General features: G+C 44.1%; 1 protein-coding gene across 1 annotated transcript in view; it reads left to right on the top strand.

Moving 5' to 3' along the window:
* Positions 1 to 26,925, top strand: part of FAM171A1 (family with sequence similarity 171 member A1) — a 124,535-nt gene that overhangs the window by 65,506 nt on the left and 32,104 nt on the right. The window contains exons 2-4 of the mRNA XM_020881260.2: positions 5,009 to 5,236; positions 11,108 to 11,200; positions 25,160 to 25,318. Of these exons, the coding sequence (XP_020736919.2) occupies positions 5,009 to 5,236; positions 11,108 to 11,200; positions 25,160 to 25,318 (480 nt within the window). The remainder of the gene's footprint in view (positions 1 to 5,008; positions 5,237 to 11,107; positions 11,201 to 25,159; positions 25,319 to 26,925) is intronic.

Below are 26,925 nucleotides of genomic sequence, written 5' to 3'. Positions count from 1 at the left end.
TACCTGTAATTGCTGTATAAAAAAGTGGCAATTCTATAAATATACAGATATTGTTAAAAGTTAGCACCAAGAAGTATGGAGCAGAATCTCTTCAAGCAAAGGTCAGGTAATGTTTTAAAAATAACCTCCCATTTAGAAAATATTTTCAAATGTCTAGTTTTTTCTATTTTGATGGGAAGCTGTTGTGACTCCCCTGAATTTGGGTTAAATATAACTAATCACAGCGCTGGAGACTGAGTCCAGTGATTTGCTTTTCTGCTGCTGTCCCTGATGGTCAGCAGCACAGGGCATTTGGGCAGCTTGGACTGAAAGCCTTCGCTTGATCTGCTGGTGGAAATGGACTTTCTTTCTACAGAGCCTGATGGGCCAACCCAGCAAACACTGGGTTCCCAGCGAGGTGGGTTGCTGTGGAAACCCAACAGCTCTAAACACCAAAAGGGAAGAAAAATATTAAAATCCTGGCATCAAGGCCAATTTGAGGGAGTATAAAAAACCATGAAAAATGGTCAGAGCGAGCCAAAACTTCACAGAAAGAAAGAAACAAACAAAAAGAACGATGGAGCCTGTAGATTTCACTTTTCCTTCCATGATAAGTCAGATCTTTTTCCAGTAGATGTGAAACCGAGGCTTGGTGGCTGTTCAGACTGGGATGAGTATGGTCCTCCCAGCTGTGTTCCTGGTGAGAACCACAGAGGGGGCTGCAATCTGGAGTAGTACCCTTCAGCAGGTGACTGTAGGAGAGATGAAGAATGTCGATTATAGAGTTGGCATGAGAAGTTAGGAAGTAAAAGTCTTCTGTCATTTGTGGGAAAAAACTAAAGACATGCATTACTATTTGAAGGTAAAAGGGGAGGGGAGGAGGCATGGCCCCTTGATATCTACAGGCAGTTCTGCTAAGTACTTTGCAACTGTGAAGAGTGCACTGCGATCCCTTCCTCTTGCTCCTGCCGTGCTATTTGCTCTAAACTTGCTGTGTGGGTGCCTCCTCTCCAACCAGCAATTTGAAACAGACTTGTCTCCTTTAGTTCTAAGTCTGCGGCAGATAGAAAGGAGATGATGAAAAGATCATGCTGGACTAAAAGATAATGTTTAGTGTTCTACCCACCAAGCAGATATGCTCTTTGAAAATGATTTGGTTTGTGCCCACAGAGTCAAACTCTTCAAATCTGCCAAGAGTAAAGGAGTTCTGAATTATAGGGGAGAAAGAATTCCTGAGCACTTTTTTTTTCCTTCTTGATTCTACCACTGGTCCATGAGAATTTGAGAAGCTTGCTGTAGAGGCGGTAACTGAATTCCTGATCATGAAATAATGCTGAATAAGAGTGTGAAACAAGAAGAGATCGGAGCACACACTCCCAGGGTCCACCTACCATGCACTGCAGAATTGGAACCCATGATGGATACAGCTAGAACAGAGCCAATGGGATGTATGGGCCTATGGGAAGAGATTTATTCTAAGGAACTGGCTCACATGATCATGGAGGCTGACAAGTCCCAAGGTCTAATGGGTGAGCCGGCAAGCCGGATGTCCAGGAGAGATGATGGTATAGTTCTAGTTCAAATGCTGGTAGACTTGAAATCAGGAAAGAGCTGACATTCAGTTCAAGTCTGAAAGTAGGAAATGCCAGTGTTCAGAGACTGGTAGGAGGAAGTCTCCCTTTACTCTGGGGGGAGCTTTTTGTTCTCTTCAGGTCTTCAACTGATTGGACAAGGCCCACCCACATGAAGGAGGGTGATCTGCTTTACTCAGTTAAATGATCATCTCCTCCAAATCACTTACAGACATACTCAGGATAATGTTTTTTTTTTGTTGAAGCATAGTTGATTTACAATGGTGTGTTAGTTTCTGTTGTATAGCAATATGATTCATTGTATGTGTATATATGTGTGTGTGTAGGTGTGTGTGTGTGTATGTGTGTGTGTGTGTGTATATGCTTTTCCAGTATGGTTTATTACAGGATATGTGTACCATACAGTAGAACCTTGATGTTTATTTTATATATAGTAGTTTGTATCTGCTAATCCCAAACTCCTTATTCATCCCTCCCCCGCATCTTCCCCTTTGGTAACTGTAAGTCTGTTCTCTATGTCTGTGAGTCTGTTTCTGTTTTGTAGATAAGTTCATTTGTGCCATATTTTAGATTCCACATATAAGTGATGAAAGTGTATTAGTTGCTCAGTTGTGTCTGATTCTTTGCAACCCCATGGACTGTAGCTCACCAGGCCCTTCTGTCCATGGAATTCTCCAGGCAAGAATATCAGAGTGGGTCTCCATTTCCTTCTCCAAGTGATGTTGTATGGTGTTTGTCTTTCTTTTCCTGACTTAACCTCACTTAATATGATAATCTCTCATTCATGTTGCTATAGATGACATTTCATTCTTTCTAATGGCTAAGTAACAGTTCACTGTATATATGTACCACATCTTTTTTATCCATCTGTTGATGGATATTCAGGCTGCTTCCATGTCCTGCCTACTGTAAATTATGCTGCTATGAACACTGAGGTGCATGTATCTTTTCAAATTAGAATTTTCTCTGGATATATGCCCAGGAGTGGATCCTACTGCATATTTAGGTCTAGGGCCATTTATAGGATCTTCCTTTTCTCTGCAAAATGAAATAAATAAATAGTATGTAGTGCCCCACCTTTTCTCAGAGGGTGAGATAGTTGGATGGCATCACTGACTCAATGGACATGAGTCTGAGCAAGCTCCAGGAATTGGTGATGGACAGGAAAGACTGGTGTGCTACAGTCCATGCGGTTGCAAAGATTCAGACAAGGCTGAGCAGACTGAACTGAACTGCCCCACCTCATGATAAGATCACTCCCCAGGTTGTCTTTTAATGGGAATAATCTTGTTTGCTGTTGAATGGATAATATAAGTGTTGCTATAAAAATGATACCCCAGTGGGACATTTCTGTAACTTTCACTCTATTTTGCTGTGAACCTAAAACTGCTTTTAAAAATAAAGTCTAATTTTTAAAATATGAGCTAAATCTAGACCTACTGAATGGATTGGCTGTTCCTGCTGTTCTTTATTCATATAAATAAAACAAATTGCAAAATTTTAATACATATGACACCCCAGTAGTCTGTAATAATTACCTAAGCATAAAGATGTGTTTTCACATCCTGTTACACCAAAAGAAGTATCTAAATAATCTTTTTCAAGGTACATAATTGCAGAACATATACTAGGCTTCCCATGTTAGAAGAAATTCAAGTGGTAGAACCCAGGGCATTGATTATAAGAAAACTCTTTTCTTTTTTTACTTAATTTTTATTGGAATGTAGTTGCTTTAAGATGTTATGTTAATTTCTACTGTACAGCAAAGTGAATCAGCTATATGCATACATATATCCCCTCTTTTTTGGATTTCCTTCCCATTTAAGTTACCACAGAGCTCTGAGTATAGTCCCTGATAAACTCTTTACTGGGTCCTCATTAGTGATCTGTTTGATACATAGCAGTATATGAGCGTCGGCACCATTCTCCCAATTTATCACTTCTTTATTCCCTGCTTGGTGTCCATTCCTTTGGAGAACTCCTTTCTTGTGTTTATTCAGAAATTATTTCACTTTTTCCAAATCTCCGCTGCTTTTGCCTTCTCAGCCAACAGTGAAGAGAAAGCAGAAACCTTTCTGAGAGAAAGCAGTAATCCCAGTTGTTAGTGAATGTTGCATTACAAGGCTATATAAATCATCAACGTGCAACGCCACAAAGCACCTTCCCACTTGTCCTGTTCTAGAGGATTTCTGCTATGAGAGTATTAATTCATTTATAACTTCCCATACCACTGGGGACAAGTAAGACCCAGTTCTGTAAGAAAGCAAATGTGTGCTGCAAATCTGCATTAAGATAACACTGATAAGATTGTCAGGAATGACATGCTTTGTAATGCCATATGCCTGATTTTCTTGATGTTGATTTTATCCCTCTTTTGGCAGTAGTTTTCTCCTTACAGTAGGGAGTAACCAGGTTCAGTTTTTGTAGCACTTTTTTTTCTCTACAAGGTTTTTGGGAGATTTATTTGTTGCAGACCTTATGTAACTCCTGGGTCTAGGGTTCTTTAGCTATTCCTTATGGTCATCTAGCCAAAAAATGTATTAACTCTGTGATACCAACCAAGCCCTTGAACTCTTTATCAGTAGAAATCAGGAAGGGAAATTCAGTCAAGACTTTTTTGGGAAGGCTGCAGCAGGAGGGATCCAACAAAACCAAGTAACAGGTGCTTTTCCTCCCTCCCAAGGAGGTGCGAGCTGGTTCCTTAAATGGGGTAACAACTGGAGCAGGTCCATGGCTAGGCAGGATGCGTTGCTTAGATAGTCTGCCCACCCCCTTGGTGGTACTGTGTTCAGGGACGACTTTTCAGTCCTATGTCTTCATGATTACCAGCACAGCGACCTTGAGCTGTACACATCCATGTTCATCACAGACTGTTGAACAATTTTGCTGCAAATTAGTGCCTGCAGGGTCCTTGTGTAGCAGCCTGAGCCTTGCTTAGGCTGTGTTTACCAGCAACACTGGGCAGGATCAGAAAGCATTGTGTTTGCTGCATGATGTCTTAAAGGAATAGAGATTTTCTCTCAATTATTGTTGGGGGAAGCTGGGAGGAGCCAGGAGGAAAGGAGTTTGTTATAGGCGGTGGTTTTGGAGAAGATAAGGAATCTTGCAAAGTAAAAAAAGAATTGCTAAGAAGAGAATGTTCCTGGTTAAAACGATTTATATTTTGGATGTAGATCTAGAATTTTTTTTCTAATAAAAAAAATTTTTGCTGCACCTTATAGAATGTGGGATCTTAGTTCCCCCATCAGGGATCAAACTTGTGCACTCTGCATTGGATGCATAAAGTCTTAACCATTGAACCACCAGAAAAGTCCCCAGTCTAGATTATCTAAGCATATCCCATGAATACTTTCTACCTCCCTTTGCTGTTATTACAGAATCACTGTTGGAGTTCCCCAGTTAATAACCAGTTCTTTGTTGCTCTGTCCTTCTTCCAGAGGTCACCCTGAAGGTCCACATCAGTGATGCCAGCACTCATCAGCCAGTCCCTGATGCGCTCATTGAGATTTTCACCAACCAGGTGTCCATTGCCTCTGGTACCTCGGGGACAGATGGCGTTGCCTTCATCAAATTCCAGTATAAGCTGGGCAGTCAGTTGATTGTCACGGCCACAAAGCATGCCTACGTGCCAAACTCTGCCCCCTGGAAGCCCATCCGGTTACCTGGTAAGGTGGTCTTTACCTTTCTCTAAAACAGGGCATATAATCAGGCTAGGGGTGGAATCACACAGAAATGATTTTGTAAGCATTAAGTCAGACAATTAGGAAAATACATGTGCATTCTCTGCCCTAGTTTTTGGTGCCCCTTATGTGCAGGGAAGGTGGGATCTGGTGTGAAGCTTGGTTGGGCTTCACATTGCTATTCGTACAATGGAACCAAAGCCTTTTCTACTCATTTCTCCACTGTTCCGTTCTGTACATGATGGATCATAACCAGCCAGTGGCATTGGGACAATGCGCTGAAATGGAGCTTCCTCATCTCACTTTAGCATCTGAGAGCAAGGCTGCCAAAAGGTGGGCATGATGGCCAGACTGTCTTTCTCTGTTCCACCTTCTTACCTGCTCAGGAAAAGCACTCCTGCTGCTCCTCCACTCTCAATACTCCATTCCTCTCCTGGCACGTCTAATCACCAAATGTGTCGTGGTGTTTCCACACATCCAGCAATGTGTCGCCGAGTCTGCGAACCCAGCTGGTACTTGCTAGCTTACCAGTTTATTATAAAGGTTATTAAAGGACCAGTCAGATGAAGACATGTTTAGGGCAAGGTCTGTGGGAAGAGGCATGGAGCCTCCATCCCTGGCCAGCTGTACCACCTCCTAGCACCTCTGGTGCTCACCAACCAAGAGGCTCACCCAACCCTATCCTCTTGGGTTTTATGGAAACTAAATCATGTAGGCATAACTGATTAAAGCATTAGCCATTAGTGATTGATTCAACCTCCAGCCGCTGTCTCCTCGCTGGAGGTCAGGGGGAGAGGACGGTGAGGTTGAGAGATTCCAGTCTCTAGTCACACGATTTCCCCTGGCAACCAGTTCCCCTCCTTAGGTTATCATGAAGCTTTCCAAAAAGTCATTATATTAACTGAAACTCCCAATGAAAGCCCCATTCATTTGATACGAATAACAAAAGATTCCTTTATTGGCCTTATCACTTAAGAGATTCCAAGGGTTTTAGGAGCTGTGAGCCAGAAATGAGACCCAGACCAAATATATATTACATATTATAAATCACAATATCACATGACCATTCACCCCTGCAAAGCAGTTGGCCTACCACCAGGGGCAAAGATGGTGCCTGATGTGAGTTCAGCTGGGGATGAGGTAGGTGGGAGCAGCAGATGGTGCCCCCTCTGTCCCCTTACTTCAGACTCCATCTAGTGCCTGGACCACATTATCTGCCAGCACACTTGTTGCCAGGGTAATGGGGGGAGGATGGACTTTGGAAACCAGATAACCTGGGTTCTGGCTCCAAATCTATGCTTGAACCCCTCCAGCTTTGATGCCAGTCTCTGCAAAATAGAGCTGATACCACCTTGTAGAGCAGTTCTGAGTAAAAAGTATTTAACGTAGGTGCACTCACAGTGTCTAAAACATGGTAGGTGCTCAATAAATGCATAGCACCTAACACAGTACCTGGCACAAGGCCAGTATTCGTGCTCACCTCTGCACCACTGGACCTGCCCCATCAGGGTTCCCATTGCCTCTGGGGCCCATGGAAGCGAAGTGTGGCTATGCCTGTCTCATCCAGCCCCAGCACATACCCTCATCCACAAAATTCTCTTTAGTTCAGTTTATATTGGTCAAGTGCCTACTATATGTCAGACACTGCCCTGGCCACTGAGAATACAAATCTAGAGACTCAGGACTTGCTTCTCGGTTTATCCATTAGTTATGAAGTCAGCCACAGAAGCCAGTTCCTCCTGATGGGATCAATACTCTGATAGATTTATGTGCAGATGGGGATGCTGGGGAGGACAGGTCCACCAGCCTACATGAGTGAATGAAGGAGTTTCCTGGGGAGGTGGAGAGGGCAGCTGAGTCTTGAGGATGGATAAATATTAGCATCAGAAGATGCTTGTAAAAACATACAGATTCCAGGACTCACCCATTTGACTGGCCAGATTGACCAAGGAATCTGGATTTTAATAAGCAGTTTCTACTCCCCACAATAACCCCCATCGCCCAGGTGTTTATGGATAAAAATGTTCACTGTAATTTGGGACCACTGCTTTGAGAGCTATGGAAAGTGGGTTGAAAATAGGTACAATAGAGGAAATGTTTTAGGAACATTTTAGAGAAAAAGAGATAAACCTGAGGAATACTTAGCAGGCAGAATTCAGAAAGCCTTGGAGAATGGGTGGGAGGGATACAAGGGAAAGAACGTTGGATGAATGTGAGTTGAATCTCAAATTTCTGACTGGTGATGGAGTGGATAGAATAACAGATGGGCGATGGGCCACCTGGGGTTCCCTAAGGTTGACTGGATTAGTGCTGTTGGCTGAAAGAAATCCCTTACTCGCTCCCTGTGTGTATCCCTCTCTCCAAGCTTGGGGCTCCTACAAAAGTGGGTGGAAATGGGGGTGGAGGTGCAGGAGTTGGGAAGGAAAAGAATGAGTGTTAGGGTCATAGTCAGTGATGAATATAGCATAGACTGGATTTAAGCTGCCTGTGGGATGCCAAGCATGTTCGGCCTTTAGTTTCCACTTTCTGGCTATTATGAACGATGTTACTATGAACTTTCATGTACAAGCGTCTGCATGAACACATATTCTCAGTTCTCTTGTGCTTGTACCTGGGAGTGGTGTTCCTGGGCCGCGTGGTGACTCTATGTTTAACATTTGGAGGAACTCTGGATTGTTTTCCAGCACCAAGGTCCATCCTTATCTTTGTCAGGGCACTTTGTCACATTCTGCTTGTCATGTAGCTATTGGTTGTGTGTCTTAGCCTCCTTCTAATGTAGATCCCTTAAGGGCACAGACTGCCCCCAACAGTGATCTATTCTGCACATCTAGCTCTGGGCCTTATATATGATGGCAGCTAAATAAATGGACTGTGTAGAAAGAGGGGTTATATCCATGGCCAGCCCCTCATTGGGCCCTCTGGCACTGTCCAGAGCCAATTGTGCTAAGTATTGGGTTGGCCAAAAATTCATTTGGGTTTTTCTGTAACATCCTACCAAAAACCTGAATGAACCCAATAATTGCTCTATTTAGCATTTGATGTTTCTGGCTCCTAATATTTTCCTTGAAAGTTACTTTACCTCTCTAGGCCTTACTTTCTTCCTCTTTAAATGTAGAGGCTGCTCTCAATGGGAACATGTATATTACCATATGTAAAATAGATAGCCGGTGGAAATTTGCTGTATGACTCAAGGAGCTCAAACTGGTACTCTGTGACAACCTAGAGACGTGGGATGGGATGGGAGGTGGGATGGGATGGGAGGTGGGAGGGAAGTTCAAGAGGGAGGTAACATGCATATACCTATGGCTGATTCAATCTTTCCCATTGGCTCAGCAGGTAAAGAATCTACCTGCAATACAGGAGACGCAAGTTCGATCCCTGGGTCAGGAAGATCCCCTGGAGAAGGAAATGGCAGCCCACTCCAGAGTTCTTGCCTGAAAAATCCAATGGACAGAGGAGCCTGGCGGGCTACAGTCCACGGGGCCCCAAAGAGTCTGACACGACTAAGTGGCTTGAATCTGAAGCAAATATGACATCTGTTCAATGTGGATGATGGATACACAGATACCTATCGCTGATTCATGTTAATGTATGGCAGAAACCAACACAATATTGTGAACCAATTATCCTCCAGTAAAAAATAAACAACAACAACAAAAAAAAAACGTAGGAACTTAGGTCTGGATGGAGTTTAAGAGGCCTTTGAACTTGACCCTGTGCAGCATAGCAGTGAAGGTCAGACTCCAGAGTTCAAATCCTGGCTCCAGTATTTACCAGATTCGGGATCTTGGACAAGTTAATTCCTTATCCTAAACCTGTCTCCTTACCTGTCAAAGGGGCATGTTAATAATACCTCTTTCAGAGAGCTGTTTTCAAAGTTAAATAAATTACTCAAATTAAACCACCTAGAATAAAGTCTGACATGTCAGTGAGGTTTCAGTAATGTTAGTGATTATTGTTATTCCATAATACATTGATTTGGTTTTTTTCTTAAGTTCATGTTCTACCCAGAAGCATTAGGTTCTTCCCCCCTGGCCACACCTTGCAACATGCAGAATCTGAATTCCTCAAGCAGGGATAGAATCTGGACCCTGGCAGTGAAAGTGCTGAGTCCTAAGTGCTGTTCAGCCAGGGAATCTCCAAGAAACGTGTAGGCTTTGTGAATTTTTAGGTTGGAAGTCGAGGTCTTTAAACAAGAATTTAAAGTAGCACAAGTTCTGTCATCTTGTGTTCAGTTGCTTCAGTCGTGTCCGACTCTTTGCGACCCCATGAACTGTAGCTCGCCAGGCTCCTCTGTCCATGGAACTTTCCAGGCAAGAATACTGGAGTGGGTTGCCAGTTCCTACTCCAAGGAATCTTCCCCACCCAGGGATTGAACCTGCATCTGTTATGTCTCCTGCATTGGCAGGCGGATTCTTTACCATTAATGCCACCTGCAAAGTGTCATCTTATTAGTTCCCAAAATACGGTGGAAAAAAAAATGTTTATCGTGACTTACCCATTAACCTAAGCACACATTGTGAGTCTTTTTAAATGTTAATATCCAATATTTTACATACATACAGTGTGTGCATTGTAACTTTTAACAGATTCCTCATGTGAAGAAGTTCAGATACTTTACTAAGAACTTCTAAAGAATAAAAAATATGTAGTTAACTGTTGTAGGCTAAGCAGTTGTTATATGAGAGATTGCAGGACTCATGGAGTTTTGAAAGACTTTTGCTAACAATACTTAAAGGACATACTGTTTCCTTTCTCTCTGTTTATGATAATTCTGACACCTAGTAAGTGGGTTTTCTTCTCAAACCAACCAGTTCTCCACCTCTCTGGATACCAACTGGGTGTCTTACAATTCAATTCCATTCTGACAGTTGTTGTTCAGTCACTCAGTTGTGTCCGACTCTTCGAGACCCCTTAGACTGCAGCACGCCAGGCTTCCCTGTCTTTCACCATCTCCCAGAGCTTGCTTAAACTCGTGTCCATTGAGTGGTGATGCTGTCCAACCATCTCGCCCTCTGTCATACCCTTGTCCTCTTGCCTTCAATCTTTCCCAGCATCGGGATCTGACAGTAACTGTCCAAAATTAGCCCAGATGCTACCAATTAAGGGCTCAGTCCCATGAGACTGTCCTCTAATTCAGACACAAGCCCTAAGTGGTCACCTGTGCTTCTGACCAATCAGCTATAAATCAGAGGTTCCCATGAGCCCCTCCCTGGTTTCTTTTACTGTAATGACTCCAAGAACTCAGAAAAACAATGACTTACATTTGCTGGTTTATAACAAGTATCATAATGGATGCAGATGAACAGCCACATGAAGAGGTACAACAGGGTGAGATCCAGAGGGTCCTGGCCATGGAAGCTTCTATCCCCATGGAGTTGAGGTGCACCACACTCCTAGCACATAAATGTACTCTCCAGCTTGACGTTCCCCAAGCCTGTACCTTGGGACTCTCATGGTAGCTTCATCAGTCATGGCAGGTGTGATCAGTCATGAACTGAACTCTCCACCCCATCTATTCTCTCTGGATGATGGGAAGTGAGCCTGAAAGTTCCAAGATTCTCATCATGGTTTGATCTCTTTGGTGACCAGCCCGCATCCAGGAGGCCACCCAGAGTCTCCTGATCAGATCAGAAAGATACTCTGGTGACTCAGGAATTTACAAGGGGTTTTGAGCCAGGAACCAGAGGCAGAGAACAGATATATATTTATTATTATGTCACATTAGTAAAAAAATCAATGTTGTTGATTGATTTTAACCCAGAGAATCCAAAGAATGCAGAGTACTTAAAAAATTGGTATGAGCACTTTGATTTAGAAGTCAGAATTCCTTCATATCCATCTTTGTTTCCACAGTATTTTCTTCACTAAGCCTGGGCCTGCTTCCAGAACGATCTGCTACCCTGATGGTGTATGAAGACGTTGTCCAGATAGTGTCAGGATTCCAAGGTATGTCTGATATTTAAAAAGAGGAGTGATGGTAACTTTGGGGCCAGCTGTTAAAATGTGAGGAATGGGTAGTCAGGTAGTGATGGCCACGAGCATGTTCGCAGCTGGACATAATGGCTGTAGTCCCTATAAGTGCGCGGACATGTTGGCATTTTGGTGAAACTGTTGGCTGTGGCCTTATTTGTTATCAGCCCAGCCTTTGAAGTGCAGAGAGGTAAGAAGAGGCTCCACCCTCTGTTCACACCACGTCTCTCCTCCAGAGGTGAGAAATTTCATCCCAGGGTCAGAACCCAGACCCTGCCTGGGCCTCACTGATCAGTGGATAAGATCACTCTGAAAAGTTTCATAAGCATTTGAGTATATAGAGTTTCAGGGGGGGGTTGTTTGTTTGTTTTTAATTTTTTTGGCTAGGCCTTGTGGCTTGTGAGATCTTAGTTGCCTGACCAGGGGTTGAACTCACCCCCTGCAGTGTAAATGCAAGTCCTGACCGCTAGACCCCCAGGAAACTCCCTAGAGTTTCAGTTTTGCAAAACAGGACAGTTCTAGAGATCTGTTGCACAACAGTGTAAATATACTTCACATTGGTGCACTGGACGCATAAAACTGGTTAAGATGGGGACTGGCCTGGCAGTCCAGTGGAGTTAAACCTCTATGCTCCCAATGCAGGGGACACAGATTTGATCCCTGTTTGGGAAACTAAGATCCCACATAGCACGGCAAAAAAACAAAAACAAACAAACAAAAAAACTGGTTAAGACAGTAATTTAATGTTAGGTGTTTTTTACAATAAAAAAAATTTCTTTCCCCACCCAAAAAAGAAAACAAAAAATTCCCAGGCGTTCAAGTGTGGCCTTTTTCTCTCTCTTATCCCCTTGTGTTTTTAGCCCATCTCATGTGCAGTGATGTAAAGGTGACCTCACCCCTCTTAACTGCTCTTCCAGAAAATCTGGTACAGAAGGTTTGTGGAATTTGCCCTCTGTTTGGGGCTGGCCTTGGAACTTGGAATCAGACTTGTATCAAACCTTTTTTGTGCTGAGATGATTGGGTTTCTTCCATCTTAACCATGGGCCTGAAAATGATATTTCCTGTCTTTTAATGTTTCATCAGATTCTTTTTTGTTTGTTTCTTTACTTTTTGTTGTTGTTCAGTCCCTAAGTTGTGTCCAACTCTTTGTGACCCCATGGACTGCATCACGCCAGGCTTCCTTGTCCCTCACTATCTCCTGGAGTTTTCCCAGACTCATGTCCATTGAGTCAATGATGCCATCCAACCATCTTATCCTCTGTCACCCTCTTCTCCTCTTGCCCTCAGTCCTTCCCAGCATCAGGGTCTTTTCTAGTGAATAGGCTCCTCACATCAGGTGGCCCAAGTATTGGAGCTTCAGCTTCAGTACCAGTCCTTCTAATGAATATTCAGAGTTGATTTCCTTTAGAGTAGATTGATTTGATCTCCTTGCAGTCCAAGGGACTCTTAAGAGTCTTCTCCAACACCGCAGTTCAAAAGCATCAATTACTTGGTGCTCAGTCTTCTTTATGGTTCAACTCTCACATCCGTACATAACTACTGGAAAAACCATTTTTTGTTTGTGCTAAGTCACATCAGTCGTATCCAACTCTGCAACCCCATGGCTCTTGTGTCCATGGGATTCTCCAGGGAAGAATACTGGAGTGAGTTGCCATGCCATCCTCAAGGGGATCTTCCCGACCCAGGGATTGAACCCCAAGTCTCTATGTCTCCTGCATTGGCAAGTGGGTTCTTTACCAGTAGTGCCACCTGGGAAGCCCCCTTTTTTGTTTTGTTTTATTTATTCCTTTATTTTAATACTATTTACACCAATTATTATCTGCCTAACACATCCATGTGCCATCTGCAAGTGAGATGACTTTATTCCTTTTTTTATTGCATAGTTGTGGGAACATACAAGGAGGTTAACATGCTACTCTTAGAAGTGTATAAAGAGAAATAAGGAGAAATGTCTGGGAGCATATGTGACCTGAGTTTGGGAGAGATAACAGGAATAGATATATAGATTCTAATGTCATCTGCGCAGTGAAAGCCCTAAGTCATCTCCTGCTTTTCTCCTAAGACACAGCAGAACTAGGCCTGAGTCCTCAGCATCCTTTCACATCAGGACCACAGTGGGGGCTGTTGGGCCTGGGACCTCCAGTTTCTCTTTAATTACCTTTGCCATTGTTGTTTCACAACTGAAATATAATGGTTCCCCACCTCCAGTCTTAGTGGAATATAATAGACATATATCTTCAATGATTTGATGTATATATGTTACACAGTGATCACCACCATAAGTCTAGTTAACATCCATTATCGCACAGTTTTTTCTTGTGATGAGAACTTTTAAGATCTACTCTCTTAGCGACTGTCAAATATACAATCAGTTCAGTTCAGTTCAGTCACTCAGTCACATCTGACTCTTTGCAACCCCATGGACTGCAGCACGCCAGGCCTCCCTGTCCATTACCAACTCCCGGAGTTTACCCAAACTCATGTCCATTGAGTTGGTGATGCCATCTAACCATCTCATCTTCTATCGTCCCTTTCTCCTCCCGCTTTCAATCTTTCCCAGCATCAGGGTCTTTTCAAATGGGCCAGTTCTTTGCATCAGGTGGCCAAAGTATTGGAGTTTCAGCTTCAGCATCAGTCCTTCCAATGAATATTCAGGACTGATTTCCTCTAGGATGGACTGGTTGAATCTCCTTGCAGTCCAAGGGACTCTCAAGAGTCTTCTCTAATACCACAGGTCAAAAGCATCCATTCTTTGGCGCTCAGCTGTCTTTATAGTCCAACTCTCACATCCAGACATGACTACTGGAAAAACCATAGCCTTGAAGCTGAAACTCCAATACTTTGGCCACCTGATACAAAGAGCTGACTCATTTGAAAAGACCCTGATGCTGGGGAAGACTGAGGGCAAGAGGAGAAGGGGACGACAGAGGATGAGATGGTTGGATGGCATCACCGACTCAATGGACATGAGTTTGGGTAAACTCTGGGAGTTGGTGATGGACAGGAAGGCTTGGCATGCTGCAGTTCATGGGGTCACAAAGAGTCAGACTTGACTGAGCAACTGAACTGAACTGAACTGACTAGATGGACCTTTGTTGGCAAAGTAATGTCTCTGCTTTTTAATATGCTATCTAAGTTGGTCATAACTTGCCTTCCAAGGAGTAAGCATCTTTTAATCTCATGGCTGCAGTCACCATCTGCAGTGATTTTGGAGCCCAAAAAAATAAAGTCAGCCACTATTTCCACTGTTGCCCCATCTATTTGCCATGAAGTGATGGGACCAGATGCTGTGATCTTAGTTTTTTGAATGTTGAGCTTTAAGCCAACTTTTTCACTCTCCCCTTTCACTTTCATCAAGAGTCTCTTTAGTTTTTCTTTACTTTCTGCCATAAGGTTGGTGTCATCTGCCTATCTGAGTTTATTGATATTTCTCCCACAATCTTGATTCCAGCTCGTGCTTCATCCAGCCCAGCATTTCTCATGATGTACTCTGCATATAAGTTAAATAAGCAGGATGACAATATATGGCCTTGACATACTCCTTTTCCTATTTGGAACCAGTCTGCTGTTCCATGTCCAGTTCTAACTGTTGCTTCCTGACCTGCATACAGGTTTCTCAAGAGGCAGGTCAGGTGGTCTGGTATTCCCATCTCTTTCAGAATTTTCCACAGTTCATTGTGATCCACACAATCAAAGGCTTTGGCATAGTCAATAAAGCAAAAATAGATGTTTTTCTGGAACTCTCTTGCTTTTTCGATTATCCAGCAGATGTTGGCAATTTGATCTCTGGTTCCTCTTCCTTTTCTAAAACCAGCTTGAACATCTGGAAGTTTACAGTTCACATATTGCTGAAGCCTGGCTTGGAGAATTTTGAGCATTATTTTACTAGCATGTGAGATGAGTGCAATTGTGCGGTAGTTTGAGCATTCTTTGACATTGCCTTTCTTTGGTATTGGAATGAAAATGGACCTTTTCCAGTCCTGTGGCCACTGCTGAGTTTTCCAAATTTGCTGGCTTATTGTGTGCAACACTTTCACAGCATCATCTTTCAGGATTTGAAATAGCTCAACTGGAATTCCATCACCTCCACTAGCTTTGTTCATAGTAATGCTTCCTAAGGCCCACTTGACCTGCTATTTACCTGGGGCCATACTATGATGGAGATAATGAAAATAACGGCGACCTCCTTTCAAAAGGTCCCATGCATGCATTGCTACACTCGGTGCCCCCAACCCTGCAGCAAGCCACCACCAACCCATGCCACCACCAGAGTCTCCTGGACACTCACGGGCTAGTCTGGGTCAGTCTCTGGTGGGGTCACTGCTCCTTTCTCCTGGTACACACAAGGTTCTGTTTGTGCCCACCAAGAGTCTGTTTCCCCAGTCCTATGTAAGTTCTGGCAGCTCAATGGTGGGGTTATTGACGACCTCCTCCTCCTCCGAGCTTATGCCATACCCAAGTCTGCTGCAGGCACCAGGCCATACATTATGTCCCCAGAGCGTATTCATCTTATAACTGGAAGTTTGTGCCTTTAACCACCTTTATCTGTTCTCCTCATCCCCTGCCTCCTGCTTTTGGCAACCATTCTAATTCCACTTATAGGTGAGATCATACAATATTGTCTTTCTCTGACTGATTTATTTCACTAACATAGTGTCCTCAAGGTCTATCCACGTTGACCCAAATGGCAGAATTTCCTTCCTTTTATGGCTGAATAACATTCCACTGCATATATGTGTGTGTGTGTATACATATACATATATATAAACATGCATACATTTCCTGTATCCATTCATCCATCAGTGGACACTTACATTGTTTCCATGTCTTGGCTCTTGTGAATAATACTGCCATCTTTGCCTGAATAAATAACTTCTGACCCTGGGTGACTCAGCCACTCATGGTCACAGCAGAACATGTGGCTGGAGGAGTTACTTGTTTTCTGACTCTCCAAGATGGCTATTTCATACGCTCTAACCCCTGCACCACTGTTTTCTCCCATTCTGTGTTGTTCAGTTGCCAGTTGTGTTCTGACTCTTTGTGAACCCATGGGCTGCAGCACGCCAGGCTTCCCTGTCCTTCACCATTTCCCAGAGCTTGCTCAAACTCACATATCCATTGAGTCACTGATGCCATCCAACTAGCTCATCCTTTGTCGTCCCTTTCTCCTCCTGCCTTCAGTCTTTCCCAGCATCAGTCTTTTCCAATGAGTCAGCTCTTTGCATCAGGTGGCCAAAGTATTGGAGCTTCAGCTTCAGCATCAGTCCTTTGAATGAATATTCAGGGTTGATTTCCTTTAGGATTGACTGGTTTGATCTCCTAGAGTAGATTAGAGATCTCCCACTCTTTAGTAGGCAAGTATTCGAGCCTATGTGTCTATGCTTAGTTGCTCAGTCGTGTCCAACTCTTTGCAACCCCGCCAGGTACCTCTGTCCATGGGATTTTTCCAGGCAAGAACACTGAAGTGAGTTGCCATTTCCTTCTCCAGTGGATCTCCCCAACCCAAGCTCTTCTCTCTCTTCCTTTTCCTGGAATTGAACTAAGAACCCAGAAGAGGTGAGGATCTTAGCTAATGGTAGAATCATGAGATGCAGCAGGTCTGTGATCACACCAGGCCACCTACAAGGGAACAGAAAGTATGAATCCAAAAAGGGTGCCAGCTGGTAGCAGAAAGAAGCAGACTAGGGATTCATGGAGTCTTGTTAATGGTACAACATTCAAGTGAAATCTACCAACTCCTGCCACATGTTCCCAGAGCTTCCCCAAGCCCAGAACTAGGCGTCCATGTGCCTTCCACACCTTCTGGCTCCAACCTTGGATTCCACCCATTCCTGCCTCCCTTATGCCCCCTTCTTTCTTATCAGTAACCAGGAAGGTGGATTAAAACAGCCCTCCAGCTGAGGGTTGTGTATCTTATCACAAAAACCACCCTTCCTGCCATATCTGGCAGTAATGTCTTAGCTCCCAGACAAAACTGAAAAACCTGAAGAGTGAGGGTCATATTCACCTTAACACTCCCAGGGCCTGGCCCCACACCCACTTTAGTATCCGTATACAATGAGCAGTTCATTGAAAGGCTGAGTAAGTAAATATTTTAAAAACCATCCAGATCCCACTGCTTTTTGTACTTCCTGTATAGATCACTCATGCTACAGTTAATTATTTGCTTTGTCATGGAGGCTAAGAGGAGGACAGTTCATCGGTACCCACATGCACACAGACACACAGTCAGAGTATTAGAATGCTCTCTCTCTCTCTCTCTCTCTCTCTCTCTCTCTCTCTCAGGAGCAAGAAGTATGGTCATATTATAAGCTTAGGGATGTAAGACATCCAGGTAGTTTTTAGTATGATTAATTTATTCAGTCTGCTGTATCACTTCCCTCTTTTATGTAACCAGAAACTGAAAACCATTTATTTCTCCCTTTCCAAAATCTCATTTGCATTCCAGCTTTTAAAAATTGTCTACACTTTGTTAATTTTTTAATTCACCCTACTTTTTGAGTAATTGTACTTTTCCTTGTCTCAGTAGAGTACAGACATACCAGGATAACACTAGGTGATCTTGTTTCTTGTTTTCTTACCAGTTGGAAGGAAAACCACATGTAGATAATTTTTGGTCTTTGCAGTTCTGGTCTGAAAAACCAATATAAAACTGAATTTCTAAATGATACATTCAAATTTTTATTCTCAAACTGGTCAAGTGTAGGTGCATTTCTTTATTTTTTAAATGGAATCAGAGGAGGAAAAAAATAAACTCTTGCCAATCAGAAATGTAAGTGCTGTCAGCCATTTGAATTTTTGTGTTGCCTGGATGTTATCATGTGTCAGACTCCCCCAAAGGAAGGGGGAGATGGTGAGATGACAGTTTGGTGACAGAGCCTCACACGTGTTATGTGCATAGTTTTGGGTGATGCCCCGTTGTTTGGTTTTATGTGACACTAGAGCAAAAGATTTGAAAGAATGAAGGCCAGTGGCTGAGAGGTGGAGATGGGAGAAGCAGAGGTGTTCTCCTTAGCAAGATTTAATGCTTCAAGTGAAGTTTTGTTTTGAGATGTTTACAACCGAATAAAATAGAATAAGCTCATGGTTAATGAGCATTTTCCTTCAACAATAAAAAGACTGCTCACTTGTTTTCCTGTCTGTAGGTAGGTATCTAAACTCAGACCACACACACCCTAAAACTGTTCTCATCAGACCAGGTGGAATTATGGAGACTGCTTTCTCTGTCTCTGTTGCTGTCTCTCTCACACACACACGTGCTCACACACGCGCGCATGCGCAAACATGCACACGTAGTTCGAAGTAAACTCATGTTTCCAATGGAAATGACTTAGCACCCGATTTCATTTGGAAAGTCAGGAAAGTGGTTGTCTTATCATTGTTGCCTTTTCATTCTGTTCATAGGGTTCTCAAGGCAAGAATACTGAAGTGGTTTGCTATTCCCTTCTCCAGTCATTGTGGACAGTGTTTTATATAGAAAGCCGGGAGCAGTTTCAAGTTAACAGTGTGGTGAAGCGGAAGGGCCAGCATAGGCACTGATTAACATAGGGCTCTTTACCACCATAGGCTGGATCTATAAATATGCTCCTTGTCACAGAATGCTTGCAAATTGCCTTTTTTTCCCCTACTTTTTAAAAAATTGAAGTATAGTGGATTTACAATGTTAAAATAGTTTCAGGTGTACAACATAGTGATTCAGTGTTTTTATACATGATATTCCACTTGAAGTTATTATGAAATATTATTTATATTCCCTATGCTGTATCTTATATCCTTGTACATATTTGTTTTATACCTAGAGGTTTATACCTCTTAATCTCCTACCCTTTATTTTGCCCCTTCTCTCTTCCCTATCTCCACCAGAAACCACTAGTTTGTTCTCTGTGTCTATGAGTCTGTTTCTGTTTTGTTGTAATCATTCATTTATTTTTTAGATTCCACATAAAAGCTGTATCATATATTTGTCTTTCTATGTCTGACTTAACTTCACTCAGTATGATAATCTCCAGGTTCATCCATGTTGCTGCAGATGGCCTCATTTCATTCTTTCTTATGGCTGAATAATATCCCATTATATATATCTACCACATCTTCTTTATTCTTTTGTAGATTATTAAGGAGATTGTCAGGTGACTCAGTGGTAAAAGAATCTGCCTGCCAATTCAGGAGATGCAAGAGACTCTGGTTCAATCCCTGGGTCAGGAAGATCCACTGGAGAAGGGAATCGCTTCTCCAGTGCTTCAGTATTCTTGCCGGGAAAATCCCATGGACAGAGCAGCCTGGCGGGCTACAGTCCTTGGGCTCGCAAAGAGTCGGACTCGACTGAGTGACTGAGTGTAGCACACACAGATTACTAAGTGAAATAATGTGTATACAAGAACTTTGTAAATCCTAAAGCGCTGAACTGCACCTCTCGTAAGATAAGTGGAGCTGTAGTTTGAGTCTACATTGGTCTTTGTTGCCGCCTTCATTAATTTTGGAAGTGGTGGATCCATTGAAAGTTTCTGGGTGGGGAAAGGTCATGGTCAGAGCAGAATTTGAGAATCATCAGTAGATGAGGCAGGAAAGGGATGAGGCTGGAGCACAGGGAAGTTAGGAGACTTTTATGATAGTTGAAGCCAGGGTTAGCATAAGGTCATGTAGGGTGAAGGCAGAATGGAAGAAAAAGACAATGCTAGAAATGGATATGGGAAGATTGGGCAGTCCCAGCACTTGAATGAATGGGCAGAAGAGTTGAAAGGGAAAACAGTGTTGACAACCTGTAATCAAACCTGGGTGTTGGGGGAGAGTAGGTCTTTGTCAAGTGGGAGAGAAGGTAGTGATGGTTTTAATGCCTAGTGGGCATCCAGGTCGAGGTGCTGAAAAGGCATGGAACTTGGCAGAGTCGCCGGCAGGACAGGAAGGTGACTGTGAGGCTGCAGCAAGGGCGACAAGTCAGGGGAGAGTCAGAAACAGCAGAGGCAACTGTGCTGAGACTTCAGGATCTCTCATCAGAAGTAGGAGGAAAAGAAAGCACTCGTGGAGCAAAAGGCCTGCGACTCTGCAGAGAGCAGAGTGCAGGACCGCCACCGCCAGCAGGGAGGGCTGCTGGGCGGGGGTGGGGAACAGTGCACATCATTGTGAAGAGCTGGAGGGGTGAAGGCGAGCGAGGGTCACAGGGTTTGCAGATTATGCAGTTGTCAGTTGACATTTCCAAGGGCAGCGTGTATTGAGGGTGAAAGCCACGTCCCTGGGCATTGGGTGGAAGGAGAGGAGACTGATGGGGAGAACAGAGTGAAAGTCGTGTCTTATTGTTATTTTTCTCAATGAGGAAGTAAGGAATATATGTGTTGACTGGAGAAGAAAAGTCCCTAGAGATAGATTTTTGATGAAGTCCAGAAAACTGGTCAAATAACAAGTCTTACAATAAAACAAGCAAAACTCAGAATACTTGGGTTGACCTTGGGGGGAGACAGAAAGGCAGAGAGGAGATGGAAGAAAGATTTTGAAGTGCAGGCAGAAGTGGTGCCCTGGTGTTTTCAGTACAATTAGGCCTAAGCACATGGGGGATGGCGGTGGAGCCTCAAGTTTGAGAAAAACAGCGGATGTTTGAAGCAGCTGCTGTGGGGAGTGTGGGGGAGGGACATCCACAGAAGAGACAGCCCTGTCCCCCTCCACCGTCCATCCACACCCAGTCCAGTCCCTCCTGAAAAGTGTGGGAATGTAGCAGCTTTCATACATAAATTTAGGCTTAAGAACATACCATTCCCTGCCCAGCCTACACACACCCACTTTAGATTGTATTTGCACTGTGGCTTAGAATATTTCAACCTCTATACTCCTTAGATGTTTCTTTGGTTGTTTCACCAGGCAGAGGTCTTGCCTGTACTCCTGGGGGGACTGTGTTTGATCCCCCACAGGTATCAGGGCGTGCTGGTCACAGCGTGTGTCAAAGCAACTGGACCAGCCACATCTCCTTCTAGGAAACCTGCCTCCACATCGCCCTTCTGTGCCCCCCCCCCCCCCACAATACTTCCCCTGCCACAGAAAACAGACACGCGTGTCTGGCCTGGGAGCAGGTTCTCCTGCACAGAAGAGGGAAGGAAGGCAGCAGGGGGAGAGGGGAGGGGAGGGATGCAGCTCCCAGTGAAATGCACGATGAGCCGGGGAGTAAGAGCAGGCACGAGAGAGAGACAGAGACAGAGGCAGAGAGAAATAGACACGCAGAGAGACAGAGACAGGAAGATACAGAATTGGGGTGACCTATGATGCGAAGAATTGACTCATTGGAAAAGACCCTGATGCTGGGAGGGATTGGGGTAGGAGGAGAAGGAAATGACAGAGGATGAGATGGCTGGGTGGCATCACTGACTCAATGGACATGGGTTTGAGTAAACTCTGGGAGTTGGTGATGGACAGGGAGGCCTGGCATGCTGCGATTCATGGGGTTGCGAAGAGTCGGACATGACTAAGTGACTGAACTGAACTGAACTGATGATGTAACTTATATGTGGAATCTAACAAATAATACAAATGTATCTGTTTACAAAACAAAAATAGACTCACAGACATAGAAAACAAATTTATGGTTACCAAAGGGGAAAGAGGTGGGCGGGGGTAAGCCCGGAGTTTGGGATTAACAGATAGATGCACATTACTATATATAAAATAGATAAGCAGCAAGGATTTACTATATAACAGGGAATGCTATTCAATATCTTATAAGGACCTATAATGGAAAATGACCTGAAAAAATTTTATATGTATAACTGAATCACCTTGCTGTTCACCTCAAGCTATCATAGTATTGTAAATCAATTATACTTTAATTTTACAAACTAAGGAACTGGGGCTTCCCTGGCAGTCCAGTTAGATGAAGACTCCACACTTCCACAGCAGGGGATGCGGGTTAGATTCCTGGTCAGGGAAGTTCCACATGCTAAGAGATAAGGCCAAAAGAAAAAGAAAAAAATGAGGAACCAATGACAAAAGCAGTCACCTATTTAAAACCCCCCCTCAATCTGAAAAGGATACCTTTTTAAATAGAATTTAAGGAGAACTTTTTAAAACTAAAGTGTCAATTATTAAAATTTTAAATTAAAAAAAAAAAGAATGGAGATGAAATGCCCAGTGGCTTGAGAACTGGGAACAGCCTTGGTTGTGGTATCAGGGCTCTAGGCCTGGCTGGACTGCTTTCCTGGGGTTCAGCAGCCTCCCCTTTTCCTTGGTCTAGGCTGAGTGGGTTTCTGTTCCTCAGTGAAAGGAGCCTTCATAGTGACCTCAACCTGCCCATCTCAGGGGTCTGAAGGGGCACACAGTACCCGACCCACGTTCTGGGGTAACCTGCCTGGCCTCTGCGTTCTGCCTCGACCCTCATGAGGAAACGGCCCCTCTTTGCACCTTTACACTGCAGCCATGCCCTTCCTTCCTTCATAGTAGTGAGTTTCCCATTTCTCAGTGTATAAAACCCAGACATCAGCAATATTGTTTAGAATGAAGAGCAGTGGAGAAAGGGAACCGAATCCCAGAAAGTTCACCATCATTGAAAGAAAATAATGGTGACCTAATGGGAGGGAACTCCAGGAACGAGGAGGTATGTGTATACTTACAGCTGATTCTCTTTGCTGTAAGCAGAAACTAGCACATTGTAAAGCAACTCTGTGCATTTGTGCTCAGTCGCTCAGTAATGTCCAGCTCTTTGCAACCCCATGGACTGTAGACTGCCAGGCTCCTCTGTCCATGGAATTTTTCAGGCACCAGTACCAGTACAGGAGTGGGTTGCCATTCCCTCCTCCAGGGGATCTTTCTGATCCAGGAATCGAACCCACATCTGCTGTGGCTCCTGCATTGGCAGGCAGATTCTTTACCACGGAGCCGCCAAAGCAACAATACTCCAATAAGAATTAATTTTAAAACGTTTATAAAATAAAAGCAGCTCAAGCAATTTGAGACCACTCCAAAAATCATTTGTCTATCTAACAAAAAAAAAAATGAGACTAGGAGGACAGGATGTTGTTATATAGTTGAGGGTGAGGAGAAGGATGAGAAAGGGTTTGCTTTGACCTTTAATCTCTGAGGGCAGCTTAGAGAAGAAGGAAAGAGGCAGACAACAGGTGTGGGAGGTGGATGGGAGAGGGATCCAGTGAGGCCAGTGCTCCCGGCATGAGTGGAGCACCCCCAGAGCATGAGGCGCCCAAGCTCTGTGCAGACCACGGAGGGGACAGCAGGAAGACATCACTGTGGTGTGAGATCAGAGGAAGAGGACAGAGGGCTAAGGTGACCTGAAAGTTAACAGATACAGCAGCAGGGATGCCAGGGCATCACCATGGCTGTGTTGTAGGGGTAAAGAAAGGATACTGATGGTCTGGAACAGACTGATGTACGTGTCCACCTAGCTTAAGTGGAGGCAGCAGGATTAAATAGGACTGTTGTGAGCTTGGGCATCTGGCTCCCACAGGCTCCAGAGCTGGGCCAATGTTTATGGAGGACCAATCATTTAAGAAATACAGTCAGTAGTTTCCAGGAGGTAGGGGTACCATCATGACCTCCTTAGTCATCCATGGTCAAGGCAGCCCACCCTGTGAGTCTTTGTTGGTGGTGAGTCCATTTGGATTTTTGTGGCCTCACCTATTGGAAGAGACTTGGATTAGTTGATCCTTGGAGCTCCAGAACTCCCTTATTGAGAGCAGTTCTGGTTTTTGTTTGTTTGGTTTTTGGCCATGCTGTGCAGCTTGCAGGATCTGAATTTCCCAACCAGGGACTGAACCTGGGTCTTCGGCAGTGAAAATGCCAAGTCCTAACCACTGGACCACTAGAGAATTCCCCTAGAACACTTCCTGACAGGCTTATTCTTCCCCTAAAAGCTTCTGATCCAGAGTGAAAAGGAACCTTGGTGTAGACGTGAAAGACCATGAGCCCTGGGCAGAGCTGCTGTGTCAGAACAACCACGAATTGGAAGGAGAGGGAGCGTCCAGCTGACCACAGAGAAATGTGGTCTCCCTCAATCCTGGAGCAGGTTATACAATGGCCAGAACATCAGGGCACACCACTTGGTTTGAGGAACCACTTTATTTAACCCAGAGAGATGTGTACTTCTGTCAGTAAACGCTCCCAACTCCCATCTCTGTGAGTTTTTGTCTTCATGATGTTTTTGCTGGTTGTGTACAAACTGATTTAGTACATTTATGTCTGGTGACCCTCACTACATCATTAGATTTTAGTTCAGGTTTTACAGTCAAAACAAGATCTGGAGCAAAGTCAAACTGAGGATGGTGTCACAAGGTAACTGTCTGACGGGGCTGTCGGCTCAAGCCGTCCTTCTGCACAGGGTTTCCTGGAAGGAGTGGTTCTCACATCCGTTCAAGAGGCTCATCATAAAATCTGTAACGTAATAGTCAGGAGTTGGATGCACCCACCAGAGTAGACAGAAGGCCAAGAGACATTTCACTGTGGGTTCTTATTTGCGTTTCTTGTCCAGCTGTGCATCTGCTGCCTGCTCTGCTCCAGCGTGGTCTGTGCACTTAGACCAGATTTTACCAGGAAGACTAAGGATGTGTTTGTAACAATCTCAAAAGATTTCTCTTGCCTTGTGTGTTTCAAGATGTTAATTGCCATCTACTCATTTCACTTATGTAGATGTTCTTTCCCAAAACGATACCCCTACCCATAGGCCAAGACTGGGCAATGAAAAGACCGCTCACAAATAGAGCTTTTTGTGAAAAACCTAAATAACATCCTGTGTCAAAGCAGACGTGACAATGGGCTATTATTTCTGTCCCCATAATAGCATGTTGTCACATCTCTGTGCCCCGCGTGAATGAGCCATGAGAAGGGATGTGGGGAGGAGTGGGGGCAGGGGAGCCACGCTGAAACCTTAGAGGAGCCTCTCCGGGGTTTGCATTTTCTAAACACAGAAACCGCTTCTCCGGGAGGTAACTCAGAGTTTCATATCTGCAGGTGCCCGGCCGCAGCCTAGAGTGCACTTCCAGAGAAGAGCCCTGCGGCTGCCGGAAAACACCAGCTACAGTGACCTGACCGCCTTTCTCACGGCCGCCGGCTCCCCCTCCGAGGTGGACGGCTTTCCTTATTTGCGAGGATTAGATGGAAACGGAACAGGTAATAATCTCATCTCTTTCTTCTGCCTGGGGAATCTGTGTTTGCATCTTTTATAGGTGTTTGTATCTTTCTAAGTGGGAGAACCAGAGGTGCAAAAGGGGGGAATCTGTCTACAACTTCTGGTGCGCTGAAACCATCATTTAAGGAATTCAGTCTGCACCACTGCGGGGTTGAACTTTCATGAATTTGAATCGCTGAACCTTTCTGCTGGGACTGGTTGCCTTAAGCACCCTCTCTGAGCTCTCCTTTGGCTGCCTAAATGTATTTCATCCCAGAAGTTCTTTTCATTGAATTTTTCGAGTGTCAGATCAGAGTTTGACGTTTTCTGTCCTGTCTTCAACCTCCCTCCACTTGCCCCTGCAACGTTTTTTGGTGGAGCAGCCTGCCCAGCTGTGCAGAGATGTACACGCCCACTCGCCACATGTCACAGCTGGAAGGGGAAGGGTGGGTGGCATTGAATCTGATTCCCAGGGGAGCACAACAGCGCCCCCGCCCAGCAGCACTGGGAGCGCTTCGGGGCGGGGAGACTGGACTGCAGGGGCTGAGTCCTTCTCATGCCTCCCTTTCTCTGAGCTTGCTCTTTCTGCCTTCCACTTGGCGAAGAGTGTTCAGGCTTTATAGTTGATTTTGAATCATCTCCTGGCAGATCTGTAAGTCCACTCAGTCGTTCTTACCCTATGCTGGCGAGAGCCACAGTGCTCAAAGATCACAGAAACTAAAAGCCACCAGTCAGAAAATAGGTAATAATTCCTTATCAGTAAAAGACCACCTGTTACCTCCATTTTCGGCCAAGAGAACTCCGTGCTAACGTGGTCCCTGTTCCTCCTTCTGGTGAACAGAGGGTGGTGGAGTCTCAATTCCTGAGTCATTTTCTTGTCTCCCCCATTTCTTTTCCCCAATACTTTACATGAATCACAACATAAACTTGAAAAACAAAGGCTGTTCTGGGTTGAATCCCATGAGGTGAGTACGTTGCTGCATTTCCCAGGGACGCTTTGATTGAATTTCACCTAATTGTCTAGTGCTTTACAGAAACTGATCGTCCTGCGAAAGCTTTTTATCCCTGCAACATATAATCCATTTTGTAGAATGTGGATAAATGTCTGGTTACAGTTCAAGGTCACCTGGTGATTTGTTACCCGCTTTTCTTCCCTCTGTGGTACCTGTTTTGAGAAATGTTTCTTCTTCCTTGAATGTTTGTTTGATAATAATGCAATAAATAGTCAATCACCAACACCCCAAAGAGTTGCATGGTGTTCATCTTAAGTGAATATTGTTGGGGGAGAAAAGTTGACTTTTCATTTAAATGGATAGGCCTGGGAGGGAAGTAGTATTTCAGGGAACATGATAATCTGAGGCCATCATGAAACCTCCAGTCCAGTCTCCATCATAAAACCCCCAAGTTGGCGGGACGACCTCATTCATTTTTCTGTGCCCCAATTCCAAGGTGTCTTGAATAAATTATAAAATGCGAGATGACGGTAAGACAGAGAGAAGACATAGGACAATTGATTTTAGAGTAGTTGTTTTCTTTTAAAATCACTCTGTTATTTCAGAGGGAAGAGAGAAAGCCTTTGGAAGGTTATATTCAGGTTGTTTTCCACTGA

This window comes from Odocoileus virginianus, chromosome 9, assembly GCF_023699985.2.
Source record: "Odocoileus virginianus isolate 20LAN1187 ecotype Illinois chromosome 9, Ovbor_1.2, whole genome shotgun sequence".
Lineage (NCBI taxonomy): Eukaryota > Metazoa > Chordata > Mammalia > Artiodactyla > Cervidae > Odocoileus > Odocoileus virginianus.
The sequence above is the reverse complement of the archived record's forward strand: the minus strand, read 5'-3'. Positions and strand labels throughout refer to the sequence as shown.